Genomic DNA, 27408 nt, shown 5'->3' on the forward strand with positions numbered 1-27408 from the left:
GTATAGAAGTACTAGAGATTGAATAATTAATGCTTTTGGATCAAGAGAAAAGACTAATGTTATGGGAATTAAGGGCAACATATTAAGCGGTAGCATTCCTTTTTATTTAAATCTAGAATTAAAATTATAGACCTGTTTGGCAAAATTGTATTTAAAAGTTTTTTTTTATGTTAAAAAGTAGATGTTTCAGTTATTTTCAAGTTATCTGCTATTTCATTTGTTAATGAAGTGTATAATTGGTTTTTCACTCATTTTTTTCTTTCTTCTTTTTTTTTTCCTTTGGCAGCTTTTCACAGATGGAATCACAAATAAACTTATTGGCTGTTACGTGAGTAATACAATGGAGGATGTAGTCCTGGTGCGAATTTATGGCAATAAGACTGAGCTGTTAGTTGATCGAGATGAGGAAGTGAAGAGTTTCCGAGTGTTGCAGGCTCATGGCTGTGCACCACAACTCTACTGTACCTTCAATAATGGACTGTGCTATGAATTTATACAGGGAGAAGCATTGGATCCAAAGCATGTCTGCAACCCTGCCATTTTCAGGTATATTTACTTTCTCTAAATTTTTCTTTCTGATGATTAAGAGTGTTAAGTGCACTAAGGAGTTACATTTATATTTTAAATGTTTATTTATTTATTTTGAGAGAGAGAGAGAGAGAGACAGAGGGAGAGAGAGAACCCCAAGCAGGGTCCGTGCTCAACGTGGAGCCCAATGTGGGGCTCAGTTCCATGAACCATGAGATCATGACCTGAGCTGAAATCAAGAGTCAGATGCTTAACCAACTGAGCCACCCAGGTGCCCCAGGAAATATTTTTTAAATATTTAAAAGGCAATTGCCTTTTCTTTGAGCAATTATTTGGTTAATTTAGAAACTTCTTTAGTTTGGACTCTGTCTTTGCTGAAGAAGAAAAAAAATCCTTTCTGTCTGCCATCTCGTTATTGACTCTTTGCAAAAGAAAGGACTCTAACGTGTGGTTTTGGATTAACCTGCTACAGAGTGTCAAGGCTTCCCCTTAATTTTTTAAAGTAGTGCGTGGATTAAAGCATCACACATTTCTTATTACTAACTTTTGTAACTCAGTTGGTCATATTTTCAGAGATTTTGCTTACTAAGATGCTTTTAATTCTGTTAACGTTATATTACTTTTTAATTCATTGTATTATGTTTTCTATGACGATAACGTCTTGCATATGCTTGATCATTTTTCTAAAATTGCTGTCTTTTAGAGTTCTCTTTCTTTTAAAAACTAGCAAATGAGCTTGATTTGAAAACTGCAAATTCATTCATAGTTTAAACCAGAAGTTCTCAGACATTTTGGTCTAAAGATCCCTTAACAGCTCTTAAAGGTTATTGAGGACCCAAAGAGGTTTTGTGAGTTACATCTATCAATATTTACCATGTTAGAAATTAAAACAACTTTTTTTTTAATTCAGGAATCTCACTTGCACATTGTTAGCTATCAGTGTGATAACATTATCACACCACTTCATGTAGCTTCTTGAAAACTATACCGTATACTCATGAGAGAGTGAAAAAGGTAAATAATATCTTATCAAAGTAGTTTTAACTGTATAAACTTGAAAGGGTTTTGAGGTTCCAGGGATCCTGGGTCATATTTTAAGAGTTGCTATGTTAACACAGTGATGAAAATGGAATGGACCAGTATTTATGTATTTTATAACTGTTTCAAATAATATTTAAAAATATTTTGGTATAGAAATCTATTCAAACTCCAGTTTTTAACAAGATAGAGTCTCCCCCCTTACATGAGTATAATGTTTAGTATGTATTTTTTTAGGTTTTAAGTAATCTCTGCATTCAACATGGTGCTCCAACCTACAGCCTTGAAATCAAGAGTCATACACTCCTCTGACTAAGCCATCCAGGCTCCCCTGTTTAGAATTTATTGAAGGACCCCAATTAATAGATAATGTCTTTTTTCATTTGTGTTACATTTTTTGTTGTGTTTAGGTTTGTGCGTGCATGTGTATGAAATTTATTTATAAACCCTTAAGCTTGTTCACAGTGTCTGAAGTATATCAATATAACAGGATTAAAGGTGATTAGATGCATAAATTAGGCCAAAGGAAAAGCTGGAGTTAGATTCAGATACAAAAAGTATATCCCATAATGTTCTCTTCTCCATAGAGAAGGGCCATCTTACTAGTAACTAAAGCAAGGAGGAAAATAATGAGTCCTTGTCCAAGAGATTTAAGAAGAAAGTTGCTTAAAGCTAATACAACTTTAACTGGTATAGCAGTCTTTTTTTTTTTTTTTTTTAATGTTTTTTTATTTTTGAGAGAGAGACAGAGCATGAGCAGGGAAGGGGTAAAGAGAGAGAGGGGGACAGAGGGTCTGAAGCAGACTCTGTGCTGACAGCGGTGAGCACGATGCAGGGCTTGAACCCATGGACTCACAAACCGTGAGATCATGACCTGAACCAAATTGGATGCTGAACCAACTGAGCCACCCAGGCACCCCACTGGTGTAGCGTTCTTTTTTTTTTTTTTTTTTTTTAATGTTCTTATTTATTTCTGAGAGAGAGAGACAGACAGGCAGAGTGCAAGTGGGGGAGGGGCAGAGAGCGAGGGAGACAGAATCTGAAGCAGGCTTCAGTCTCTGAGATGCACAGAGCCCGACATTGGGGTCACACTCAAGAACTGTGAGATCATGACCAGAGCCAAAGTTGGACACTTAACCAATTGAGCCACCCAGGCGCCCCTGGTGTTGCCGTCTTAACTGCCTTAATGTTGATACTCCTAAACTATCTTTAACACACTGAATTTAAACTTTTTGTTGAACTATTGGCAGTGGGTACTGTCTGTTGGTCAGAAGTACATATTCAGAAGATTTCTCACTTCTCTTTATTCTATAATCTCATGATGGAAAGTAGATGCTCAGGACAGTTTTTTTCCTGAGTGATCGTGGAAAGTTACACAATCAAAAGTCATGTGAAATTTTTTTTTTTTTTAAATATTTATATTTGAGAGAGAGGGAGACACAGAATCTGAACCAGGTCCAGGCTCCAAGCTGTCAACACAGAACTTGATGCGGGGCTCGAAACCATGAACTGGGAGATTATGTCCTGAGCTGAAGTCGGATGCTTACTGACTGAGCCACCCAGGTGCCCCAAAAGCCATGTGAAATTCTATATATGGCATTATACCTCTGCCACTATGAATATACAGTGGAATAAGACTGCTTCAGCTTTATGAGCTATGTGAAATTGGGCATAGTACTTAAACATTTTGTGCCTCAGTTTTCCTACCTAAAAAATGCGAATAATGATAGTACCTATTTCTAAGGGGTTGTTGTAAGGATTAAAGTTGTAGTGTATGTAAAAAGTCTAGAACAATGCCTGGCATGTATTAAACACTATGTAATATGTTAGCTTTTATAATTACAATTTTTTTCCTCAAGACTTTTCACATTTTAACTTATGGAGAGCTTTTAAGAACTTAGACATTAATTGAAGTATTAAATACTAATCAATTAACTTTATTATGCTTTTAGAAACATTTTTTGAATTTTAAATTTCATAGACTTTTTTTTTTTTTTTTTTGCTCTTGTGTACTATTATAACATTATATATTGTTCCTTAAGGTGTGAGGTGTATGCAAACAGCATGTAGATGTAGCATAGCAAGTAATCATTGTCGCTAACCCCCCCCCCCCCACTTGTTTGTGATAGACAATACTAACCAGTCTTGGAACTCTTTCCTCATGAACATGGGAGATTTCAGAATCTTTCTCAACTAAGCGATTTTAGGTACTTAATACTCATGAGTAGTCCCTTGTTTTAGTTTTTATTTTAGCTTTCTTGAAGAGACCATTTTACATTAAAAAGATTTTATTTTACTTTATATTTTTAAAGTTTATTTATTTTGGAGGGAAGAGAGAGAGAGAGGGAGGGAGAATGAGCAGAGGAGGGGCAGAGATTGCTGGAGAGAGAATCCTAAACAGGTTCTGCACTCTCAGTGCAGAGCTCCAAGTGGGTCTCAAACTCATGAATTGTGAGATTATGACATGAGCTGAAACCAAGAGTTGGATTCTTAACCAACTGAGCCACCCAGCCGTCCCTGAAGATTTTATTTTTAACTAATATTTTTAAAAAAGATAGAGTAATGGGTAATAGAGTAACAGGTATGTTATAATTTTTGTTAATTGGAGAAATGATATATTAAAGTGATGATGGTGGCTAATATTGATACAACACTTAATATGAACTGGACACTGTTCTGAACACCTTATGTATATGCATTTTTTTAAATATATTTTTTAATTAAGTAAACTGTATGCATGATGGGGGGCTTGAACTCATGACCCCAAGGTCAGGAGTTGCACACTCCACTGACTGAACCTGCCAGGCACCCCAAAACACCTTAAGTGTATTAATAAAGTCAACTCACAATAATCCTAGGGAATAGATAATATTAAAATCCATTTTAATAGATGAGAAAAGTAAGATTTTAAGTAATTAGTCATGTGACTAGTACAAGTACATCCCAGAAGATAATGAGTAACTTAATCTTTTTACTTACCGAGAAAAGAACATAAAATGTAAAGGAAAATAGTAAGGCCTTTATTACTCCAACTATTACAAGTAAAGTGAAAAAGATTCAAGAAGAAAATAAATGCAGCTTCCCCCATTTATTGATTTGTGATTATTCTCTATAATTAAATCATTGCTGTTAAGCTTATTATAGAATTTCTGTTTTAAAGGGAAAGCTTTTCATAATTGTAATCTTAAGTAGAAAGATGGAAAATTACAGTTTTTGATCAAGAATACTGACTTTCTGTTAAGGCTCATTTTGGTATTTGATGCCATGTCATAAAAATGTTTGCATTAAATCAACTACATGACATTCTGAGAAAGACCAAACGATGGAGACACTAAAAAAATCAGTGGTTGCTAAGGGTTAGTAGGGAAGGAGGAATGAATAGGTGAAACAGAATTTTTAGGGCAGTGAAAATGTCTGCATGATACTTTAATGGTGGATACCTGTCATAAATTTGCTCAAAGCCATAGAAAGTACAACACCAAGTGTGTACCCATATGTAAACTATGGACTTTGGGTGATAACAATATGCCAGTATGGGTTCTTCAGTTGTAACAAATGTACCACTTTGGTAGAGGATGTTGATACTGAAGGAGGTGATGTTTCTGTCAGTGTAGGGGGCATTTGGGAAATGTCTGAACCTTCCTCTCAGATTTGCTGTGAACCTAAAACTGCTCTAAAAAAAAAAGTCTATATAGAAGCCTTTTCCTGTACTTTCAGTTAGATCTACTTAGAATATGTATGATACTAATGCAGGTATATATACATTTCATTAAAAAAAAAACCCATGCTGTTAGAGACCAAATAGCACACGCGCGCGCGCGCTCTCTCTCTCTCTCTCTCTATATATATATGTATTTTTTTTAATGTCTATTTTTAAGAGAGGGAAAGAGAGAGAGAGCGCGCACTTGTGGGGGAGGTGCAGAGTGGGAGACACACAATCCCAAGCAGGCTCCAGGCTCTGAGCTGTCAGCACAGAGCCTGACCTGGGACTTCAACTCACAAACTGTGAGATCATGACCTGAGCTGAAGTCAGATGTTTAACCAACTGAGCCACCCAGGTGCTCAATATATTTAATTAAGTTCTATGACACTTAGCTTGCAGTGAATGATATATTGAATTGACCTATAGTTTTTCTTAAATGTTCATTTATTTATTGAGAAGAGAGCCCATGTGCACACCCATGTGTGCAGGGGATGGGCAGATGGAAAGAGAGAATCCCAAGCAGGCTCCATGCTCAGCGCAGAGCTTGACATGGGGCTCGATTTCACAACCATGAGATCATGACATGAGCCAAAATCAAGAGTGGGACACTCAGCCTGAGCCACCCAGGCACCCCCAGTTGACTCATATTTTTGAAAAAAAGAATGGAGGTTGAAAAAGAAAGCAAAAGAAGATAACAGGTAAGGATATGGCTAGTTGACACTGTAAGTAGTAACACTAGCTATTTACCTTTTTTCCTATTAAATTTATTTCAAGTTACAGTGTAATTCTCTTATGGTATGTATAAGTGTTCAGAAGGTTTTTTTTATTTCTTTCTCCTTTAAAATGTTTATTTATTTTGAGAGGGAGTGTGCATGTGAGTGAGTGCAAGCAGGGGAAAGGCAGTGGGGAAAGAATCCCAAGTAAGCTCTGTGCTGTCAGTGCAGAGCCCAGCATTGGTCTTGATCTTACCATGAGCTGAGCTGAAATCAAGAGTCGGACTCTTAACCAACTGAGCTACCCAGGTACCCCCAGAAGGTTTTGTTAATTACTGTAAAACACAGAAAATATAAAAAGAAGAGTTAATTGAAAGAAGGTCATAGCTGAATTATAAATGATTTTAAAAGGGAATATGGTTTTTACTGGTTTCAAATATGTACAGTGGAATACTTTTTAAAAAAAATCGAGTAAGCAATTGAATAAATGATAATTCTGAAGCCCCAAGAAGAGGTTAGGGGTGTAAATTTGGGATGATTGATGTGCTTGTATTTAGCTTTTCTCCTTTAGAAAATGAATTTCATATATTTATGGTAAAAGGATTTGATTTATTAAATAAGAACTTATTACTAATTTCAGGTTAGGTGTCACATTTTGAGCTATTGTTATTAGGTAAGCTTGATATGCAGCTAACAGTCTGGACTGATTGATTAATCAGAGCTTCAGTAAGTTCTGATTGAGCCTTAGATCAAAAGTCCAAGGTGCTGTCTTGGCTTTGGCTCCTTCAGGCATAGCTACTTGCCACTTGTGTATATTATGATTGTAATAGAGTATTTACTTTGAATATAAAAATTTGATACATATTTATGTTTAGTCTAGAGAAGGAAAAAGAATTCAGACAATCCCTTTTCTCCTAGTAATTTGCAGTGTGACGGACAATAATCTTGGAAAAAAGTAAGCTAAATAGTATACACAGAAAACAGAAAAGGTTTTCAAAAAAAAGTACAGATAATTTACTGTGTATACTTGGGTAAATTCGGCAGTGTTTCACTGAGATATCATTTAAACTGAACCTTACAGGAAAAGGCAGAGCAGGGAAGAGGCTGTGAGAGAATGGTATGATAAAGACAAGTTGTACCAAGTTAATGCTTAACTAGTAATTCAGCTTATGGAAGTTTACCATGACATGTTTTATTTGAACTTTTCTAGCAAACAAGTATTGGAGAGACCTTCAGAAAATTTTTTAAAATTCACAGATGTTTGGGAATTTTCTCATCAGGTGTTTCTCTAATACTTTACTTGCCTCTTGCTAGGAATCCTGGCTATAGTTTAATTTAAAACCACTTGGGGGAGACTGGGTGATAGTTTGTTAAGCTCCAACTCCTGATTTCGTCTCAGGTCATGTTAAGGTTCATGAGTTCAAGCCCCTCTTTGGGCTCTGCACTGACAATGTGGAGCCTGCTTGGGATTCTCTCCCTCTCCCTCTCTCTGCCCCTCCCCTGCTCATTCTCTCTCTCTGAAAATAAAAACTTGAAAAAAAATATAAAAAAACCCACCCAGCAACAGACATCATGGGAAAAATGCAGTTTAAAATCAATTATTGCACATTTATCAAAATGCATAACCAAAAAACACTTCCAATGTTGTATGTATTGTAGCAGAACTGGTACATTGTACATTGTGGGTTATACGTGATATTGGTAATGTTCTCTTGGAAATCAGTAGGGCAATATATAATCATAAAATAAAGTTATATAGTATGTTTCTATCATGACAACTCTTACAGTCAGGTATAACCAAGGCATATAAACACAAATTAATGTACTATTATTGAAATCATAATTTTGGATATTGTCTAAAATAATGCAGAATGGCTGATGCAGGCCTAAGAGGAAAAAATTCACTTAATAGATGAACTTTGCTACAATCACACAATAATTTGCTTATGTGAAAACCCAAAGGGAGTATGTAAAAATGAAACAAGCTCTATTGGAGTGGTAAGATTAGAGATTACTTTTCAATTAAAAAAATTCCTGTTATTCTTATAATACTCTTAATTTTTTGAAAGCTTACAAGAGTGGGAGCAATTAGTATTATTGAATATTTAAGAAGTTCTCCGAAGCCTTGAAATTTTCAAATGTTTTGTTTTACTGAGTGTGGGGTTTTAAAGTAGCATTTGCCTTGATATTAGTGCAGGGAAGCCTTACTTAACTGAGACCAGGTAGAAGAAGGACCAATCTATGACAGTGAAAATCAGAAATCTTGAGGTAATTTTTGATTACTTTGTTATATATACAAATAAAAATTCATGGTTTAGGGGTGTCTGGGTGGCCCAGTTAAGCACCCGACTCGATTTTGTCTCAGGTTCGTGGATTCAGGCACATTGATGCTCTAGGCTGACAATGTGGAGCCTGCTTGGGATTCTCTCTCCCTCTCTTTCTACCCCTCCCCTGCCTGTATGCGCATATGCTCTCTCAAAAAAAACCCAAAACATCATGGTTTATTAAGTAAGTAGTGCAGAATTACATTATTGAAGAGATTTTTTTGTAGTTTTTTGTCTGTTGTATGTAAAATTTACTAAGAGAAAATAACTGAATTGCTCTAATCAAGTCTTGTTAAGAACTGTATAACCATTTAATTTATTTAATTAAAAATTTTTTTTTGGTGGAGGTGCTGGCCAGTAAAAAGGCATATTTGCCCTCTTTATTATTTTTAAAGTATACTGTTAAGTAGTATTAAGTACATTCCCATTGTTTTGCATCCAGCCTCCACAGTTATTTTCATCTTATAATACTAAAGTTTTATATGCATTAAACAGCAACTTTCCAATTCTCCCCTACCCCCAACCTTGGCAGCCATCATTCTACTTTCTATCTGTATGAATTTGACTGCCTTAGATACCTCATGTAAGTCGAATCACACTTTTGTCTGTTGATTGGCTTATTGCACTTAGTAGGGTGTCTTCAAGGTTCACCTGTCTTGTAGTATGTGTCAGAATTTCCTTCCTTTTTAAGTCAAATACTCCATTTTATGTATGTATTGCATTTTGTTTATCCTCTCATCCATGGATGGACATTTGGGTTGCTTCTACCTTTTTTTTTCTTTCTCCCCCCAATAATTTTGTTTTTCTTATTAGGAATCTGACACTTAGAAATGAAATGATTTGCTTATTTAAGTTCAGACCGAAAGTAACAATGGCAGAGTCAGAATGAAAATCCAGCTAATTCAATGTAGTGTTCTGGTGGGGGGGTATCTATAGTGAGAAAGGCTTGGCTTTTGCATCATGCAATCTTCCAAATCCTGGCTCAGCCCGTTACCCACCTTTCTGTCAGAAAATTTGAAGGCACTCAAAATTAATAGGTGCTTTCTCTTCTAGTAGCTCTTCATGTTTAACAAATTCCCTTAAATTCTAAGAGCCCCTTGGGTAACATTTTATTCAGTTTTGAAGTATTTACTGTAGAATTGTCATTTCAGTCACTCTCAGCTGAATAATTGATAATTGGATAACTTCTGAGACTACATTTTGTATTTTGTAAATCAGGGTTTTGTACAAACTTTGGGGTAAAACTATGAAAAATGACACTACTATTCACTTATTTTAAAACACCACAGCAAATAAAATTTGTCCGTGTTAAATACGTGTTCTACTATGTGATCCTTCTCCTGAATCACTGGTCTCTTTTGTTCAGTAAACATTTCTAGAACGTAAGGTTTGGTTGACATAGATTGCCCTTTGAGTTTATGTAACATGGATTGTACCTTTCTTCAAGCCTTTTGTTCCCGGCTTTCCTCTTTAAAGTTTTAAAATCAGTTCTTAATGGGCTTAAGATGTATGTGTCACATACACACGTGCATGTGTAAGTATATAGGTATGTATGTGTATGTGTATATATACAAAACTTTCCTTGTTTTGGTTTTGTTTTCTGACTTTTCCATCAAGTTTCTTGGTGCTTAAAGTACCATATATGCATTTGGGCCTACCTTTATATGTATGTATGTGTATGTGTGTGTGTATGTGTGTATATGTGTGTGTGTGTGTGTGTGTGTGTGTGTGTGTGTGTGTGAGAGATTGGCTAAAACTAGATTTTTTTTGTGTGTATATTCATATAGACATGAATACATATATATATATAATATATATATATGGTCTGGGGGAAGGTCAGTCAAGCAATACTTACTTAATTTATGTAAAGCAATGTTTGCTGATTTGAGAGAGATGAACCAAGGCGCACATATTTTGTGTAATGTATTAGGTAATCTAATTTGTGTAATATTTTGGTAATATATTAGGACTCTTGATAATTGGAAAATTCAAACTGACTTAAAGAAGGAGGGATTTATTGGTGCATATAGCTGAGGATACTGAGTTCAACCATGGGTGGATCCAGGGACTGTTAACATTGTCATTAGGGTAGTATCACGTTTTTCTTTTATTCTGTGTTAGCTTTATAGTCTTACAAGTTTTCTTAAGAGTGGCAGTAATAGGGGTACCTGGCTGGCTTGGTCATTAGAGCATGTGACTCTTGATCTTTGGGTTGTATGGTTGGGCTCCATGTTGGGTATAGAGATTATTTAAAAATAAAACCTTAAAAAAAAAAAAGATGGCAATTATTATTATTAACAATTACAGGCCTATCTAATCAGTTTAGCAGTGGTGGGAGGAGGGCAGGGAGCAGGGGAGTTCTTCTTTTTCTAATAGTTTCAACCAGTCAGAAGCATCAGCGAAAATTCCCTTTGGCTTAGTTTGAATAATATGCTCAGAACCAATCATCATGGAACAAATATGGAAGGATGGAATGCTCTGGGCAATTCTGTGTCATATTCTAACTCCTAAAATTAGTGCTACAGATGTGATACAGGGTTAGGATTGAGGTCAGCTCTATATGAACCACATGAACTAAAAGTGAAGGGAATGGAGATTTCTTCAAAAGAAAATCAGAACTCTTTTATTACTAGAAACTAGGTACATAAGAATATTCACCTTACTATAAAAATATAATAAAACTGTGTATTTAATCACAGTACTACAGTGCTAGAGTATTGTGTGCTTTAATGCAGCAGTTTTCAAACACTTTTGCATATCAGAGTCCTCTGAGAAACTTAAATATCTTGATGCCCTGGCTGTACTACAATTAAATCAGAATTTTTAAGGGTAATACCTTGGCATTTATTTATTTATGTATGTATGTGTGTATGTTTCTGAAGTTTGATTCCAGTATAGGGCCAGGCTGTGGAATTGGAGCATTATATCAGTGTTTCTCAAACTTTACAGTGTATTGCGATCACCTGGAGATCTTGTTTATTTATTTATTTGTTTATTTTTAATTTTTTTTTTTTTAACGTTTTATTTATTTTTGAGACAGGGAGAGACAGAGCATGAACAGGGGAGGGTCAGAGAGAGAGAGAGACACAGAATCTGAAACAGGCTCCAGGCTCTGAGCTGTCAGCACAGAGCCCGACGCGGGGCTCGAACTCATGGACCGTGAGATCGTGACCTGAGCCGAAGTCGGACACTTAACCGACTGAGCCACCCAGGCGCCCCTGGAGATCTTGTTTAAAATGAGAGTGCAGGGTCCCACCCTCAGAGATTGTGATTCAGTAGATCTGAGGTGGGGCATCAGACATCCTAGATGGCGCTATGTCATAGCTCCTAAAACTTGTACTTTGAAGAGCATTACATTAGATTGTGAGCATCTTCAAAATTAGCCAGTTTTAAGTTCTTACTATTAAGTCATTACTTACTATTAAGTCATTTTTCCCACCTGCTAGTCTTTATAGGCTGTTTGGTAACTTAACTTGTTTTGCATGCTTATTCTTATATTAGCGTTTGCTCTTCTAGGTTCTACAGATAAAAAGATAGCATGGATACACATATACATAGCTTCAAATTATTTTGTTGAATGGAGAAGATTGATTCTGACATCAAAAGACCTTTTTTTTTTTTTAAAGTTTATTTAAACAGCGCAATTTAAATGTATTGCTGATTAGTGTCTAATATGAGCCTTGAAATCATTTATAATTTTTTGTTGTTCTGCTGGTCCTAACCATTGTTTGTGGAATCAGAATAGACCACTTACTTCTAGACACTCAACCCCTTTTGGATATAACATTTATTCACTGTATCAATTGTAGGTGTTTTTTTCCTACTGATGCTTTAATCATTTGTTTGCCTCTCCTTCTGAGAGTTGCCTTGACAAATTAATTTTGACTCTTACATAAGATAAAAATGAAATCCTGTTCTAAAATAAATGCATACTAGTTATTTTAGTTTACCCACGAGTAGACATAAAACCTATGATACTTAACATTTTCTTTTTATGCTGTTTTGTCTTAAAACAGACTCATAGCACGTCAGCTTGCTAAAATCCATGCTATCCATGCACACAATGGCTGGATTCCCAAATCCAATCTATGGCTAAAGATGGGAAAATATTTCTCTCTCATTCCTACAGGATTTGCAGATGAAGACCTTAATAAAAGGTAAAATTACTTTTACATTTGAAATTGTTTTACCTTGTTTTGCTATACATAATAGGGTTTTAGAGGTAGCTTACAAGGTTTCTGTGTATAAAATCTGGCTTGGTTGCTCTCGTAGTATTTGATTAAATTAGCATTGCTTCATCTGACTCTCAAGATGGCACTACAGGAGTGTAACTGCCTTTCTCGCCCAGCCAACTCAAGAACAAAAAAGACAATCTACACAATCCTGGGAAGTGGGTAGTAGGTAGATGGTAGAGATGACCAGTCAAGAAACAAATATAGAAACATTTATTTGGAAGAAGGATAGAGTAATGATAGCTCTAAAGGGGTACTTTTTGCATAGAATGAGTTGGCCATGGAGCCCTTTTTTAAAGAATTCTTTTTGTTAAAAGCTGTTTTAAATAGGCGGAGAAATTTACATTTATTACTACAGTGTAGTAATACTGGAGTGTGAAAAAGTTTGCATTATCTTAGTTTACTGAGAATTTAAGCCCCAGGTAATAAGGTTGAAAATTCAATTACTTGAGTCTTTTGAGAGGGGTAGGAGGTGGGGGGGGGGGGTTGGCGGTTAGGGAGAGGCAGAGAGAATCCCAAGCAGGCTCCATGCCTCAGTGCAGAGCCTGATGTGGGGTTTGATCTCAAAACTATGAGATCATGATCTGAGCTGATATCAAGAGTTGGACGCTTAACTGACTGGGCCACCCAGGTGCCCCTCAATTACTGGAGTCTTACTTGGCTTTTGTAAAACTGACTCCCTAGGTTCAAAAAGTAAGGCACTTCATTATATTTTATATAAAAACACTTGTAAATTAGTATTTGGAATCTAAGTTATATGAACACATTTTTATACAGTGTGATTAATACTAGTATAAAAATTAGGAATTTTATTTTCCCCTTTATATCTATTCAGGAATTTTTCATTTTAAGGACAGTAGAGGCAGGCAGGACCTATAGAGCTTTCCTTCTTTCTGTTTACTTTTTATAATTCATTACAGAAAAATGACTATTGTTCTGGTGAGTTGGATTATTTCACAGATTAGTTTGATTCACTCAGTGTATGTGTTTTTATTTGCAGGTAGTTTGTCAGACTTTGATAGGGACAGTATACCCTTTTACTCGGGTTAGGCAAACATCTGTAAATGTGTCCAGTATGCTAGATATTCAGGAAGTGACAGCAGAAACCCCCACAAAATCCTCTTTTGAAATAACTATTTTATTGAAAAATTTGGGGGAATGTCACTTAAAAATAACGAAGTAGATGGCAATGGTGAATGTAAGATTTTCTTGACTTTATAAGATAATGCAGAGTTCGGAAGCAGCATAGTATTGTGTGGATTAAGAGTACAAGATTCTGGAGTCCAGATTGCCTATGGTGAAGCCTTAATTCTGCCATATAACAGTTCTGCTGTGTAACTTTGGGCAGAACTGTTGCAGTTCTGTTACCTGGAACTGTTACCTGTTCCTCGTCTGTAAAATGGAAATAATGAGTAGTATGTTTACCTTTTAAGGTTTTTATGGGGATTGAGATAGTATATGCAAAATACATAGATACTGTATACATAGATAATACGCAACTAAAACATTAAAAACAAAGTATGAGAAGTATGTTTCATATTTTTTTGGTTCCTTTTTGTTTGTATGTGATTGTAATTATCACGTTCAATCCTTTGAGTTTTAGTTATTTCTATTCAACACTATAGATTTTACATAGTTTCTTGAACAATTACACCGTCTTCAAAAGAGCATGCATGTAAGGGTTACTTTTGGAATCTGTGTAGAGAAGAATGGCAGTAGTGGGAAAATGCAGGAATCACTTGAATAGATAGATTCATTAAAATTAAATTAATTGATAGAGAGTCTATTATAAAATGGAAAAGTAAGAGAGTAGTTTGAGAGACTGTAAAGGAAGAATGAAGAAAACTTGGCTTAAAGTGTTAAGGAAAGAGAAAGTGTAAACAGCAATTTTGTAAGCCAGATGGTACCCTGGAAGAGTTAGTGGTAGCATTCTATTTTTGTTTCGTTTTATTTTTATCAAGTGAATATAAATATAGCATAATGGTACAGAAGAGTGAGTGTAGGATTCAAAAGCCATAATCTGTAGTCCTGCTTGCCACCCTAGCTACCCTACTTCCTAGTTTCACTACTCAGACCATTTCTGTAATAGATAATGGGAGTATTCTACGATATGATTATCACAGATAATATCTGATGATTATCATATAATTTGGTTTATCAATAGTGGATCATGCCTGTTGACTTTGATAGGTAAAGTTAGCATTCACCCTTCTAAACTTGAAATAGATGTTTTAGTTCTTTAATAAACTGTCTTTATAACTTTATTATTTAAAAAAAAAATTTTTTTTTAATGTTTATTTATTTTTGAGACAGAGAGAGACAGAACATGAACGGGGGAGGGGCAGAGAGAGAGGGAGACACAGAATCGGAAGCAGGCTCCAGGCTCTGAGCCATCAACCCAGAGCCCGACGCGGGGCTCGAACTCATGGACCGCGAGATCGTGACCTGAGCTGAAGTCGGACGCTTAACCGACTGAGCCACCCAGGCTCCCCTGTCTTTATAACTTTAAATAATGTACTTAAACCTCTTTTTATTGAACTCTTTGTGTCTTAGAGATAAATGTAAAACATTTAGAATTAGAGCTTAGTAAATGTTAGCTATTAAGTATATGTATATATGTTATGTATTCCTTTCTTCCCCCAATTTTATAGTAATTGATTTTTTTACTTTTCTACTTTCCTTTTTACTTGCTTAGGTTTTTTTTTTTTTTTTTTTTTAATTCATATTGAGTTCATTGTAAAGATTTTCCTTTATTCCAACTTTTAGAATAATTGGCTTATTTTAACTCAGGAATCTGTGGTATTGAATGGAAAGAATTTATTAAAAATAGATTTTAATCTTTAATTAAACTTGAAAAAGTCATTAATATAAACAGGATGTAATTTCTTTTTTGTTTTTAAACTTAAAGGTTTTTAAGTGATATCCCAAGCTCTCAGATTCTTCAGGAAGAAATGACTTGGATGAAGGAGATTCTTTCCAACCTGGGGTCACCTGTTGTGCTTTGCCATAATGACCTATTGTGTAAGAATATAATCTACAATGAGAAACAAGGTAGGTATCTGACTTTAGCAGTAAGTAAAGTTGATTTCTTTGATGTTCTTAATGGTCCTTTGATCTTTGTATCAGTAAATAAATTTAATTCAGATGTTAGGATTAAAAACATTCATGAAGTCTTTACTTTCTTTTAGGTTAAAAAGTCATGGTAACTCTGCTAAATTAGGAATATATTCTTTATATAGTTGTATAAAATACATTTCTTAGAAAGCTTGTGGTTCTTGTTAAGAATTAAATGAAAAATGATAAAATGATTTTGTTTATAAATTTAACTGTAAAACCTATTTGGTAATTTATGGTTTGAAAATGTACCTGCTTGTAATGGGAGTTATTGAAAAGCCAACTGACATTGCACTGCTTTTAATAAATACATAATTTTCTCAGTGTTGGGGAGGACAGCAGTATTAGAAACAAATTTGTCTCCAGGTTCTCTATTACCTCTTTATTCTGATTTGTTAGATATTTTGATGCTAAGGAGAGAGCTACATATGGAGGAAATGTTATTTGTACTTGCTGGAATTTGTACCTACTCAAGTAATAATCAAGAAACTTTGGTAAATAGTTTTAACATTTTTGAGGTATAGACAGTGATACTTTTTGGTGAAATGTTTTTCTGTGATTGTTTATATCTTGTATTCAAATTCTCTGTTTCCATATTTAAGATACTCTTGGTTGTATTATATTATTGGATAAAGTGGTTTGAGGTTTGGTTGCTAAAGCATAGATTTCCCTTTAGTAATAAGTTGAAATTAAAAAATATAATTTTGGCTGAAGGTTTAGTATTAATCCAGAAAGTCTGAAACTCTGACCCTTGCATTTTAAAGGAAATCAGTTTTGAGAGTAGTCATTATAGTTGGAAGATTATTTTAAGTCAAAAGTGTTTTTGTGAAGATGCTAAAGTCAAAGAATTCTGATTAAATGGTCATAATTCTATTAAATTGCTATTTATGACCATTCTTATTAGATTGTAAGTTGAGACTGTTCTAATGGAAAGGTTATTAATATTTGTAACTGCCTTTAGCTTGAAGAAAGTCAACCAAAGAGCACTGTCAAGGATGGTAGACTGAAGCACATATTTTCAAAAACGTGTCTGAGTATCTGTTATATTTTATATTTTTATCTGGATTAGAGATTCTATTTTTAAATGCAGTGAGCTAACATCTTTAGTTTGAATGTCTTGAAGTTTTGGTGTAGAAATATTTTTAAAAAAAACTTAAGGTATACCCTAAAACATGAAGTACTTGACAGTGTCCTTCATTATATATTGTCCATTTATTACATATAATTGTCATTTGTCATGTATATACTGCATTATTACTAGTAACCAAATCTCAATGCCATTTGTGAGACATGAGTACTAGTTTTACATTAAACAATGTGTTAGCTTTTTAGTTCAGTGCAAGACCAAATAACACATTTTATAATGGAATTTCAAGTGAGGGACTTCATCTTACTTTTGAAGTGGACACTCAGCTTTATTTTTAACTGCAAGTTAATCAAAGAGAATCTGTTATTTCCTGTGGAATATAGTTTTAACTTTTCATATTTTTATTTTATAAGTTTCTTTTGCATATTCATTTCACAGAACAATCTTGTTTATGAAACTAAAATACAAGGGACCAAAAAAATCAGATTACTTTGTCTTAGGCATTAAAAAAATGCATTTTTACTTTTTTATTTAATCAGTTGCCTATCTAAACTATTGGATCAGTGATATGAAAAGTTCTCATTTTTCAAACAAAATCTTTATGCTTCAGTTTGACTCCTATGTTGTCATTTGTTTATTTTACCAAGAGTTACCTAATTTTTCTTCCCTACACAGAAAGAATGAATTTCACAGTTCAACAAATGTAATTATTTTGATCTATTTTTCCTCTCTTCAGAAAGTCTATTGTGTACCATTTGTTTCTTCTTGTCTTTGTGGTTATATTTTGTGTGTTAGTTATGGATATGTTCTGTTATTTTTCCTTACCAGTGGTTTTAACAGTGTCTGTTAGGAAGGCAAGTTTGGACTTTATGGCATCCATTAAAAAAAAAAGTCAATTGCTATGTGATTAGTTGATACATAGTATTAAGCAAATAGGGTTGGAATGTTGTTCAGTAGAATCTAAAGGTCATGAAAGTGTGGCATGAGGTTTGTTCTGTGTATTATTATCTGTTTCAAATTAGGAGCTAATGGTTTTGAAGTAATATGACTGTATGACATATTTACCTTTATAAGGAGGAGATACCTACCATGCCTCGTGCTTAAAAAATTGTAAAATTCTATACATTTAGTTAATGTAATTAGCAAACAATTAAACTAGCATTAATTTTTACAGCCACAGTCTTGAGGATAATTAAAATTAGAAATAGGGATGGCAAAAGTTCTTTATCTTAACTAGTTACCTTGTTATGGTATCTAAAAGCCCAAGTGTGAAGTCTTTTGAGATTAAAATAATTTCTACATAGAATAAGTGATTAAGCTGCATATCCTATCATAGGTGTGTTTAATTTGTTACCATTTTTTAAGTCATTCATGTGATTTGAGCTCAGGACTTAAGTGTTTTGTACCCACTTATGAGATATAAATATGTAAACATAATAAGATGAAAGCCAAGGGACTGGCTTTGACATCATCAAGCTTAGTATCTCTAGTATGTTTCAGACCTTTAATTTCTCAGAAGTGCAGATTTTAGTTATTAAACTTCATGAATTGATACTGGATCATCTTGAAGTTTCCACATGTATTTTTTCACCATAATACTTTAGATTTTGTATATTGTCACTGGATTAAACATTTCTAAGTCATTTTTTTTAAAGTTAATTTATTTTGAGAGAGAGAGGGAAGAAGGAGCAGAGAGAGAGAATCTCAAGCAAGCTCTGCGCTGTCAGTACAGAGCCCGATGAGGGCTTGGAACTCATGAACTGTGAGATAATGACCTCAGCGCAAATCAAGAGTCGGACACTTAACCCGATAAGCCACCCAGGCGCCCCTAAGTAACTCTTAAAAGTAGATGTGTTAAAGCTTAGTTACAACTAAGAGAAGTTGGAAAGGGTATAGATGTTGGAACCAAGCACACTTAGGTTCACACCCCTGCTCAGTCACATACAGAAGTAGGTGGTATTAGACACATTGTTTTATCTCTCTCTATCTTTTAAAATTTTATTGTTAAGTAATTTTTGTGTCCAAAATGGAGCTCTAATTTACAATCCCGAGATCTAGAATTGCATGCTGTACTGACTTAGCTATCCAGGTGTCCCCATTTTATCTCTTTATGAAATGTTTATATTTGAACTTAACTATCTGCACCAGAATCACCCAGGGTATTTGGGAAAAATGGATGTTTCTGAGTCTCCTTTAAGACTAATTGAACAAGAATTTCTGTAGTTGGGCTTAAGAATCTGCATGTTAAATGGGTTTCCAGGCAGTGTTATACTTCTGATAGCCTAGAAATTTAATTTGCCTTATTCCTAACTTATTTCTAACATCTACTTAATATGTTTCCTGGAAAGATTTTAGATCATGCATACAAGTGTATAGCATTGGAGTAGGTACCTAGCAGCTCCCAGCTATTGCTGTTATAATAGGGGTTGGCAAACTTTTTCTGTAAGGTGTAGATAGTACATTTCAGGCTTTGTGTACCAGATAGTCTCCTTTGCAGTGTAGCTCTAACAGAGCCATAGATAATACATCAATAAATGTGTGTGACTGTGTTCCAGTAAAACTATTTACAAAACCAGACAGTGGGTTGCATTTGGCCTGAGCATATGTAGTTTGCCAACCCCTTTATTATATTTATAGGATGCATTTTACAAAATGTATTTGATTCTGAAAAAGAGTGGTTGCTGTAAGCTAGTGGTTGTGTCTTGTAAATAGGGTAATTATGGCTCATAGATGTGAGATGACAATTCACTTTGTCTTTAGGTGCAGCTTACAGATTTTGTCTTAACTGTAACTTGAGTAAAGTTTAAAAATGTATATATGTATGTGTGTATGTATACATAAGTACATATTTATACACACACAGGATGATGAGCACCCTGCAGTTCATAGGCTTTTTGTACCTGTGAATGTTAACAGGAGATAGTAGGCATCACAGGAAGAAACACTGCCTCTACCTGTTCTCACCATGTCAGTTGACAGGACTCAGGAACATGGGAGAAGAGTGAGCTTCCTTTCTGAAGTTGATGGTAACTATCAAGATTTTTGAAATGTTAGGCAGTGCCAGGAATTAGGTGGTTGGTAAACAGCGGCCCATTCCTTGCCTTCAGTGAAATGACATCTTAAAAAGGTAAGGAAAGAATACTTAATGATGATAAAATTTATTACATGATAAGAAAACCCAATAGCAGTGGTTCTTGTTCCAGAACTAAGACTTACCAGTTGTATTTTATATTAATCATTAATTAAAAAAAATTTATATGAAGTAGAACAAGTTGTAATATTGCTTATTGACTAACCCACTTTAATTCTAATATTTTAATTTCAGCTAACTCTTTAACTGCTATTTTAGAAGTAATTGCTAAAGCTTTTCAGTATGTTTTCTCATGTCTGATGCTCTGTTTATTGGTGGCTGTTTCATTTATTCTCCCCCATTTCTTCATAAAAGCTCATATAAAGATCTAATATAGAACTTTAAATTTCAGTGATGGCAATCATTGATTATTTCTCTGTGAAATACAGGAAGCTGATTTACAGCTGTTTAAAGAAATACAAATGAATGGAAGAAAAAGGAATCTTCCTGGGAATTATGGTGTAAACCAGGTTTTTCTTTAGAGTTTTACACAATGTAAAGAGAAAAAGGATGAGGCACCATTCTCAGTCATTTGATTGACTCTAAATCTTACCCAGTGTATTATTATTTGTGAAAGATACTGTGGTTTGGTTGTTTCTTTGGTATTTTAATGACATAGAGTTTTGTTGTTGTTGGTTTTATTTTAAAATTTAAGTAAATACAAATTTATTTTTGTATTTGGTAACCTGTATTTTCCAGGGTGGAGTTTTTAATGAAAGATAGTGTTAACCTTGTTTTAACTTGTATTCTGGATTACTATTTAGCATAAAATATCCTTAAATCAGTAAAAAGCTTAAATGCACTGTAAAAGCCTGAACTATTAAGGAAGAGCTGCCTAAAATAATTACTAAATAAGTGTGTTTTTCTTTACTCATACATTCATTCCCACTGTATGTTCAATCATATACTTGGATAAGAAGGTCAGAAATGCCATGCTTCGTTCGTTCTTAGTGTTTCATGCTTATTGCTTCTCCCCCATCTCCCATTTAAACGTATGTTAATCGTTGTGTCTCAGCATTCTCTGCCAAACCTTTGTTTATAAGCATTTGAATACTTACTGTGTGCTAGAGATTGCTCTGTGGATTGCGTGATGAAAGATGAAGGGACCTATTGTCCTTCCAGGAAGCCATATGCCATGTAGTGGAGGAGTCAGATCATGAAACAGATATTTACATTCAGAATGATGAGCGCCATGGTGAAGGTGTACACAGGTACTACTGGACGCCAGAGTGAGGGATGAAGGGAAAGTTTCTCAGAGCAGAATATTCCCTTTTTCTGTAAAAGAGAAGAAGCATTTTGCTAACAGTAGGAAATCATGGTTATTTTTCTCTTTGTTCTCTTTCTGCCTTACCTAACACTGCAGAGCAAGTAGAGTGAGTTGAAAAGATTTTCAGGTTCTCATATTGGTTGTTTTGCTTTTTATTTTTATCCCTTTCCCCTTAGCAAAATAAAGGTATCCAAACAAATGTAGCATGTGAATTATATAGCCTTAGTTAATGAACTAAATTTTTTGATTTCAAAGGACTTTAAAATTTGGCTGTTTTCAGCCATACTGAGATTTGAACAGTTAAACCGAGTAATGTATGGATTTTATTACTCTCAAGCCATACAAAAAATAAAGTCATAAAAAGAAACATAGTTTTTGAAAATCCAGGTTATAATTTTATTCATTAATCTTATGTTTTACCCATTATGTGCAGTGTGTCTTATTATATAAAGATCAATGATACATGGTCTTAGGCCTTAAAGCAGTGCTGCTTTGTTTTTTTAGAGGTCAGGGATCCCTTTTAGAATCTGGAAGATTGAGATTGCCTTCAGAAAATGAACATACACATAAGATTTTATAAAAACTTTGAGGGAGTAGTCTCATTTTTTTTCCCTACCCTTGAAACTCCAATTACAAATTCGTGTCTTAAAGAATTAACAAGATAGTCATGCCCTGTGAACTATTAATTATTAATAGTGATGTGGATGTTTCTCTAAATAATTGGTAATTTTAGACATCAGAAATTAAATTTATATAAGAAAAAAGTTCAGTATATTTTCTGTTGTTAGGAAAGCAATTCCTAGTAATTTGATTTTTCTGGCACCCAAAATAAGTGAAGTAGGCCTCTTTAATTTTATTTTGTTGCAGAATATTAAATTTAAGGTTGAGTTCCACTTTGTTTGCAATAGTTTGAAAAAAGAATAGTTAATGCAGATTTTTAAAAAAAATTTTTTTTCCTTTTAAGCTTTGTGTGTTGTAAAATGTGAGTTTGCCAAATTTTCTTCATCTGCTACAGATTAGGTATGCCATTGTTGCTGCCATGTGGCGGCGCACCCCGTGCTTCTTAAACGCACTGACTGGAGGTTTATCGCATCACTTGTTCACATGCACGGAGCCTGGTAACAGCCTCATCTGTATCTTGTTAGCTTCATTTTCTTATTTTTTAAATTTCATTATTTATAAACTCAACATTGCATTTAAAAATAAAGGCTAGTTTTAATGAATTAATGCTACTACAAACAGTCATTGCTAAAATTTTCATACTGAAACAGATTTTAACTTTTGTTAAAATGATCTATGTCTTATTTAAATTGTATTTGTAAGCAGGGATTTTTACCTGCCATTTTAACTATATTTGCCAAATTCTAAATATAATTTTGAAAATTGAAATTGAAGCTTTTGTTTATGTGGCAAAAGTAAGCTTCAGGACTGGGCTGTGTATTTTTATTGGCATGTAAGAGTTAATATGAGCTCTACAAGAATTTGTGTCTAAAGAGTTAAAGCAATCAACAGCTGCAATTAAAAAAAATATGTATAAAACTGTTTGGTTGGCTCAGTTGTGCGACTTGTCGAATCTTCTTGAATCCTGATTTCTTAAAGGCTGGGTGGATAGGTATATCCAAAATCATTGGGTTTAGTCTCTTCATCTATTGACAGTTTTATTTAGAGAATTCATCTTAATCTTTTTAAACTATCGGGTTTTTTTCCTCCTAAAAGTAATGTTTAATGTAAAGAATTTAAAATACAAGGGAAAAAGGTCACTTGTCTATCACCTGTAATGAAACCAGCTGAAACATACTGTTTTGGTTAATTTCCATTCATCTTTTTTTCTCCTATGCATTATATGTTCTTTCCCTATCTCTAGGCATAGTTTAATAATTTGAATCACTGTGTTTACTATTTTGTATCTTTTTTTCATGTAGCATTTCATGTAATTCTCCTGGTCATCAAATAATTTTTGAAAATTAAAATTTTTTTTCATGGCTGAAGAGTATTTTATTGTGATGGTGGAATTCACCCTCTTATTACCAGTGTTACCCAGAACAAACTTTAAAACATGTTCTCCCTCCCCATTCTGCAATTTAGTAAAGTGATTTGATTAACTTTAAGACTTTCTGTGGGATAGTTTTTTGAATTCAAGATTATAATACTTGTGGTGGTTCAAAGCAGTGATTCATTGTAGTCACCAACATTTTAGAACCTTATATTTATTTCGTCAGTATGCATATAGATTTTAATTAACTGGGCTTTGATATTCTGATGATGCTCACTTAATTTATTCTAGACCTGACTAGTACTTATACAAGTTTAGGATTAATATATTAAATGCTGCTACATTAGACTTTTTTTTTGCTTTTATGTAAAATATGCCATTTGCCATGATATTTTTGTGTCATGTAATTCTTTTTCTGAGTTTGAATATGATCAACATATACCCCTAAATTAAACATACATATCCATATCAAGATAGTATCATTCAAAGCTCTTTTATTTGGGAAATTCCAGAGTGTGTGGACCAGGAGTTTGTTTTGTTACTTCAGTTTGATGTTTAAAAGACAGTGTAACTAAGGCATATGCTATGCATTTTCTCAATATAAGCCTCTTAGAAACTGTTCTTACAACCATCTCTGTGCGTGTATCCATTTTAACTGTATGGCTCCTTAAGCCTTTGAGTTTGTGATGCCTGGTGTCGACAGTGACCCATTTTGATTTTTTTTTTTTTTTAATTTCTTTAGCTCTTTCTCTCTTTCAAAAACTTTCTCTCGTCTCTCTTTTAAAAAGACCTGTATCTTTGAGACAAACCCTCTATTATACTTAGTACTCAAAAATGAAAGTTCCTGAGCAGGAGTATTTCCCCAGGACAGGTAGACTTTGCCTTTTATCTTGGGAGAAATGTAATGAAATACACATATATATTTAGCATTAATTTAGAATAGGAATTTAGCTTATATAAAAATCTCTCAAATTAAAAAAAGTTCACACGCAACTATTCCTTTGTTCTTTTTAAAAGATAAAACAACCAACTTAATGCTGCTCAGGTATTCTATTGTAAATTTTAGTTATGTAGCATTCCTAGAAACTATGAGTTTATAGCAACTAATTTCTTTAATTAGGAATATCGTTAAATTGACCAAATATTATAGCAGAACTGCAGGGTTCACAGAATTCAAGTCTATTAAAGTTTATATTTGATTTGTATATGTAAAGTAGCTTGTCTGTTCACTTTTGGAGTATCATGGTTTGTTAAAATTGCACAGGTTATTAACAATTTCCAAAGATAGTATTTATTTTTTAATTAAATTTGAGTTTTTAAGTATCCGATGCCCCCTTGTGGTGAAAGACATATTTTGCTTTTGTTTGAATTTGGAGAATTATACTTTGACTTTTCTTTAATAAAGTGGACATTAATGTTCACAAGCTGTTGACGATATGTAATTTGAATTTTGTAAAGCTCATTGCCATAAAATTCACAGCCTTACCCTGTATTGTCTCACAAGTGCATGTAACCAAGCACATACAATGAGACAAAATTTTGGAAGCTATTTAATTACAAATAGCATAGGGATTTTCTGATCTTGTATATGATTTCTTATGTCTTTTTTTTTGTGTCTCACATAGGTGATGTACAGTTCATTGATTATGAATATTCTGGATACAACTACCTGGCATATGATATCGGAAATCATTTCAATGAATTTGCAGGTAAAATCCAGGGCTTAACTAATGGAGCAACATGTATAACTTTGAAGTGATACTTAAAAAAGGTTTTGTTTTGTTTTGTTTTTTAAATGTTTATTTATTTTGAGGGGGCAGAGAGAAAAGAGGGGGAGAGAGAATCCCAAGCAGGCTCCATGCTCAGTGTGGAGTCCAGTGTGTGGGGCTAGATCTCAAGACTGTGAGATCATGACCTGAGTTGAAATCAAGAGTCAGAGGCTTAACTGAAATGATACTTTTAGAATTGTTTTTGTTTGTTATTTTTAGGGAAATTCACCTGGGAGTAGGAACAACATTTTTTAACCCTTTACTGAGTTTTTTCTTTATTACTAGAAGAAAGAGAAGAGATGACTCTTTCCTAATCCTTTAAGGAAAATAATAAATAATCATTGTGGTTAACATTAAGACCTGACATAATGCAGAGTGTTTCATAAATCTCATTTTTTCCCTCCACAACAATATAACAGTTTACACATGGAGAAAGTAACTCACCAAAGGTCACAGTAAAATACAGAGAACTTAGATTTGCATTTTTTTTTTTTTAATCCTTTAAAAGCGTTTGTTGTTTCCATTTTGTACGTGAGCTTTGGAATGTTGGACAACTAAGAAGCTAAATAATTTGTTTTTTATTTTGTCTTTGGCTATGAATAATGGAAAGCCTTGTCATTTTACCCCTGAAAATTAATCTTTTATCACTGTCAAGTATAAAAGTTTAGGTTTTTTTATGTTAAAAGGAATTAATTTAAAAATACATTTTATGACTATATTTAGAAACATGAAATGCTCTAAAACTAAAGATTAGAAAATTCTCTTGGATGATTTATACCTAGTAGGAACTTTTCATTGCTGAATTTGTATTTGTTACCATTCATGCATTCTTATATTTACATATACTTAGCAAACTGGGAAGAAGTTGGAGAGGGTTTTAATTTATGTGTTTTCAGTTATTTCCCTACACCAGACCTTTCATATACATCCTATATCCCCACACATGTGCTATACATATTAAAAGGGAAAGCAGCTGTGCATATAATGAGATATCACCATATCCATCTTAGTATAATGGGTCATCACTGCTGTAGATATAAAAGAGGAAGCTCTGGTGATCCTAATATGATTTTGTATAGGAAGAAATTGAGCTGAAGTTTGCAAGTTAGGTAGAATTTGAGATGTGCAGATAGAAGAGAAAGTAAAGCACTGCAGGAAGGAGGAATAAAACTTCAAGGTGAGTGTACATGTTGGTAGGATATAAAACTCATGGAGGAGCATATAGGACTTACAAGACCAGAGAAGTGAAGTTTGGACCAACTCATGAAGAACACTGAGGGGTAGACAAAATAGTATAAACCTTATTTTCTAGGTTACTATTTTTCATTTTTCTTTTTTCTTTTTTTATTAAAAAAAATTTTTTTTTAATGTTTATTTTTGAGAGAGAGCACAAGCAGGGGAGGGGCTGAGAGAGAGGGAGACACAGAATCCGAAGCAGGCTCCAGGCTCTGAGCCATCAGCACAGAGCTCAATGTGGGGTTTGAACTCACAAACCACGAGGTCATAACCTGAGCTGAAGTTGGATGCTTAACTGACTGAGCCATCCAGGTGCCCCTAGGTTACTCTTTTTCAAATAGCACATCTTAAAACCAGATTTGGTGGGTGATTATTTTAAAACAAGCAGCGGAAAAGAAAAGACATAGAAGGTATCTGAGTTGGAAGGAGTAGTTAGGGTAAATATTGTTTTGTGGAACTTAGTACCAGGAGAATGTATAAAGTTTCAATGTAAAATGTATTTCTTACCCTGTGAGTAATGGTAAAAATGTTTTTAGAGCTGGAGTTCTAGGAAATGCTCTAAATATTAGTGTGCTTAAGAATCTCCTGAGGTGCTTGTTAGAATGAAGATTTGGGGCTTCTGATATGGGTGGTTCAAGCTTCACACTTTGAGGAGAAATTGAAGCAATGAGAATTGATTATGATAATGAAACAGGTCATACATTAGGATTCAAGTTTCAGTACGTTAGATTTTTTGGTTTATTTTAATAAATGCTATTAACATCTAGTTATTTTAGGATTACTTTAGGAATTATTCAAGTATATATGAGATACCGTGTTTTTAAAAGTTTTAGTGTTCCTTTTTTCCATTTCAGGTGTGAGTGATGTAGACTATAGTCTCTATCCAGACAGACAACTACAGGGCCAGTGGCTGCGTTCTTACCTTGAAGCTTACAAAGAGTATAAAGGCTTTGGGACTGAAGTCACTGAAAAGGAGGTTGAAATACTCTTCATTCAGGTCAATCAGTTTGCATTGGTAAGTTTAAATATAAACAATGAAAGATTCTTAATATAATTTAAACAGCTTTTAAAAAAAAATGTTTATTCATTTTCAAGAGAGAGGGAGCAGGGGAAGAGGGACAGAGAGGTAGCAGAGGATCTGAAGTGGGCTCTGCACTGACAGCAGTGAGCCCGATGTGGGGCTTGAACTGACGGAACTGTCAGATGACCTGAGCTGAAGTCGGATGCTCAACCGACTGAACCACCCACATGCCCCTAAAAAGCTTTTTAATTTT

At 34.1% G+C, this 27408-nt stretch overlaps 1 protein-coding gene across 2 annotated transcripts in view; it reads left to right on the forward strand.

Moving 5' to 3' along the window:
- The window catches only part of ETNK1 (ethanolamine kinase 1), a 66738-nt gene that overhangs the window by 18732 nt on the left and 20598 nt on the right, over nucleotides 1–27408 (forward strand). For both annotated transcript variants that reach the window (XM_049625188.1, XM_049625187.1), the window contains exons 2-6: nucleotides 287–546; nucleotides 12323–12463; nucleotides 15447–15589; nucleotides 24755–24838; nucleotides 26989–27149. In XM_049625188.1, coding sequence (XP_049481145.1) covers nucleotides 287–546; nucleotides 12323–12463; nucleotides 15447–15589; nucleotides 24755–24838; nucleotides 26989–27149 — 789 coding nt within the window. The remainder of the gene's footprint in view (nucleotides 1–286; nucleotides 547–12322; nucleotides 12464–15446; nucleotides 15590–24754; nucleotides 24839–26988; nucleotides 27150–27408) is intronic.

The sequence above is a fragment of the Panthera uncia genome, chromosome B4 (genome assembly GCF_023721935.1).
Source record: "Panthera uncia isolate 11264 chromosome B4, Puncia_PCG_1.0, whole genome shotgun sequence".
In the NCBI taxonomy this organism is placed as follows: domain Eukaryota; kingdom Metazoa; phylum Chordata; class Mammalia; order Carnivora; family Felidae; genus Panthera; species Panthera uncia.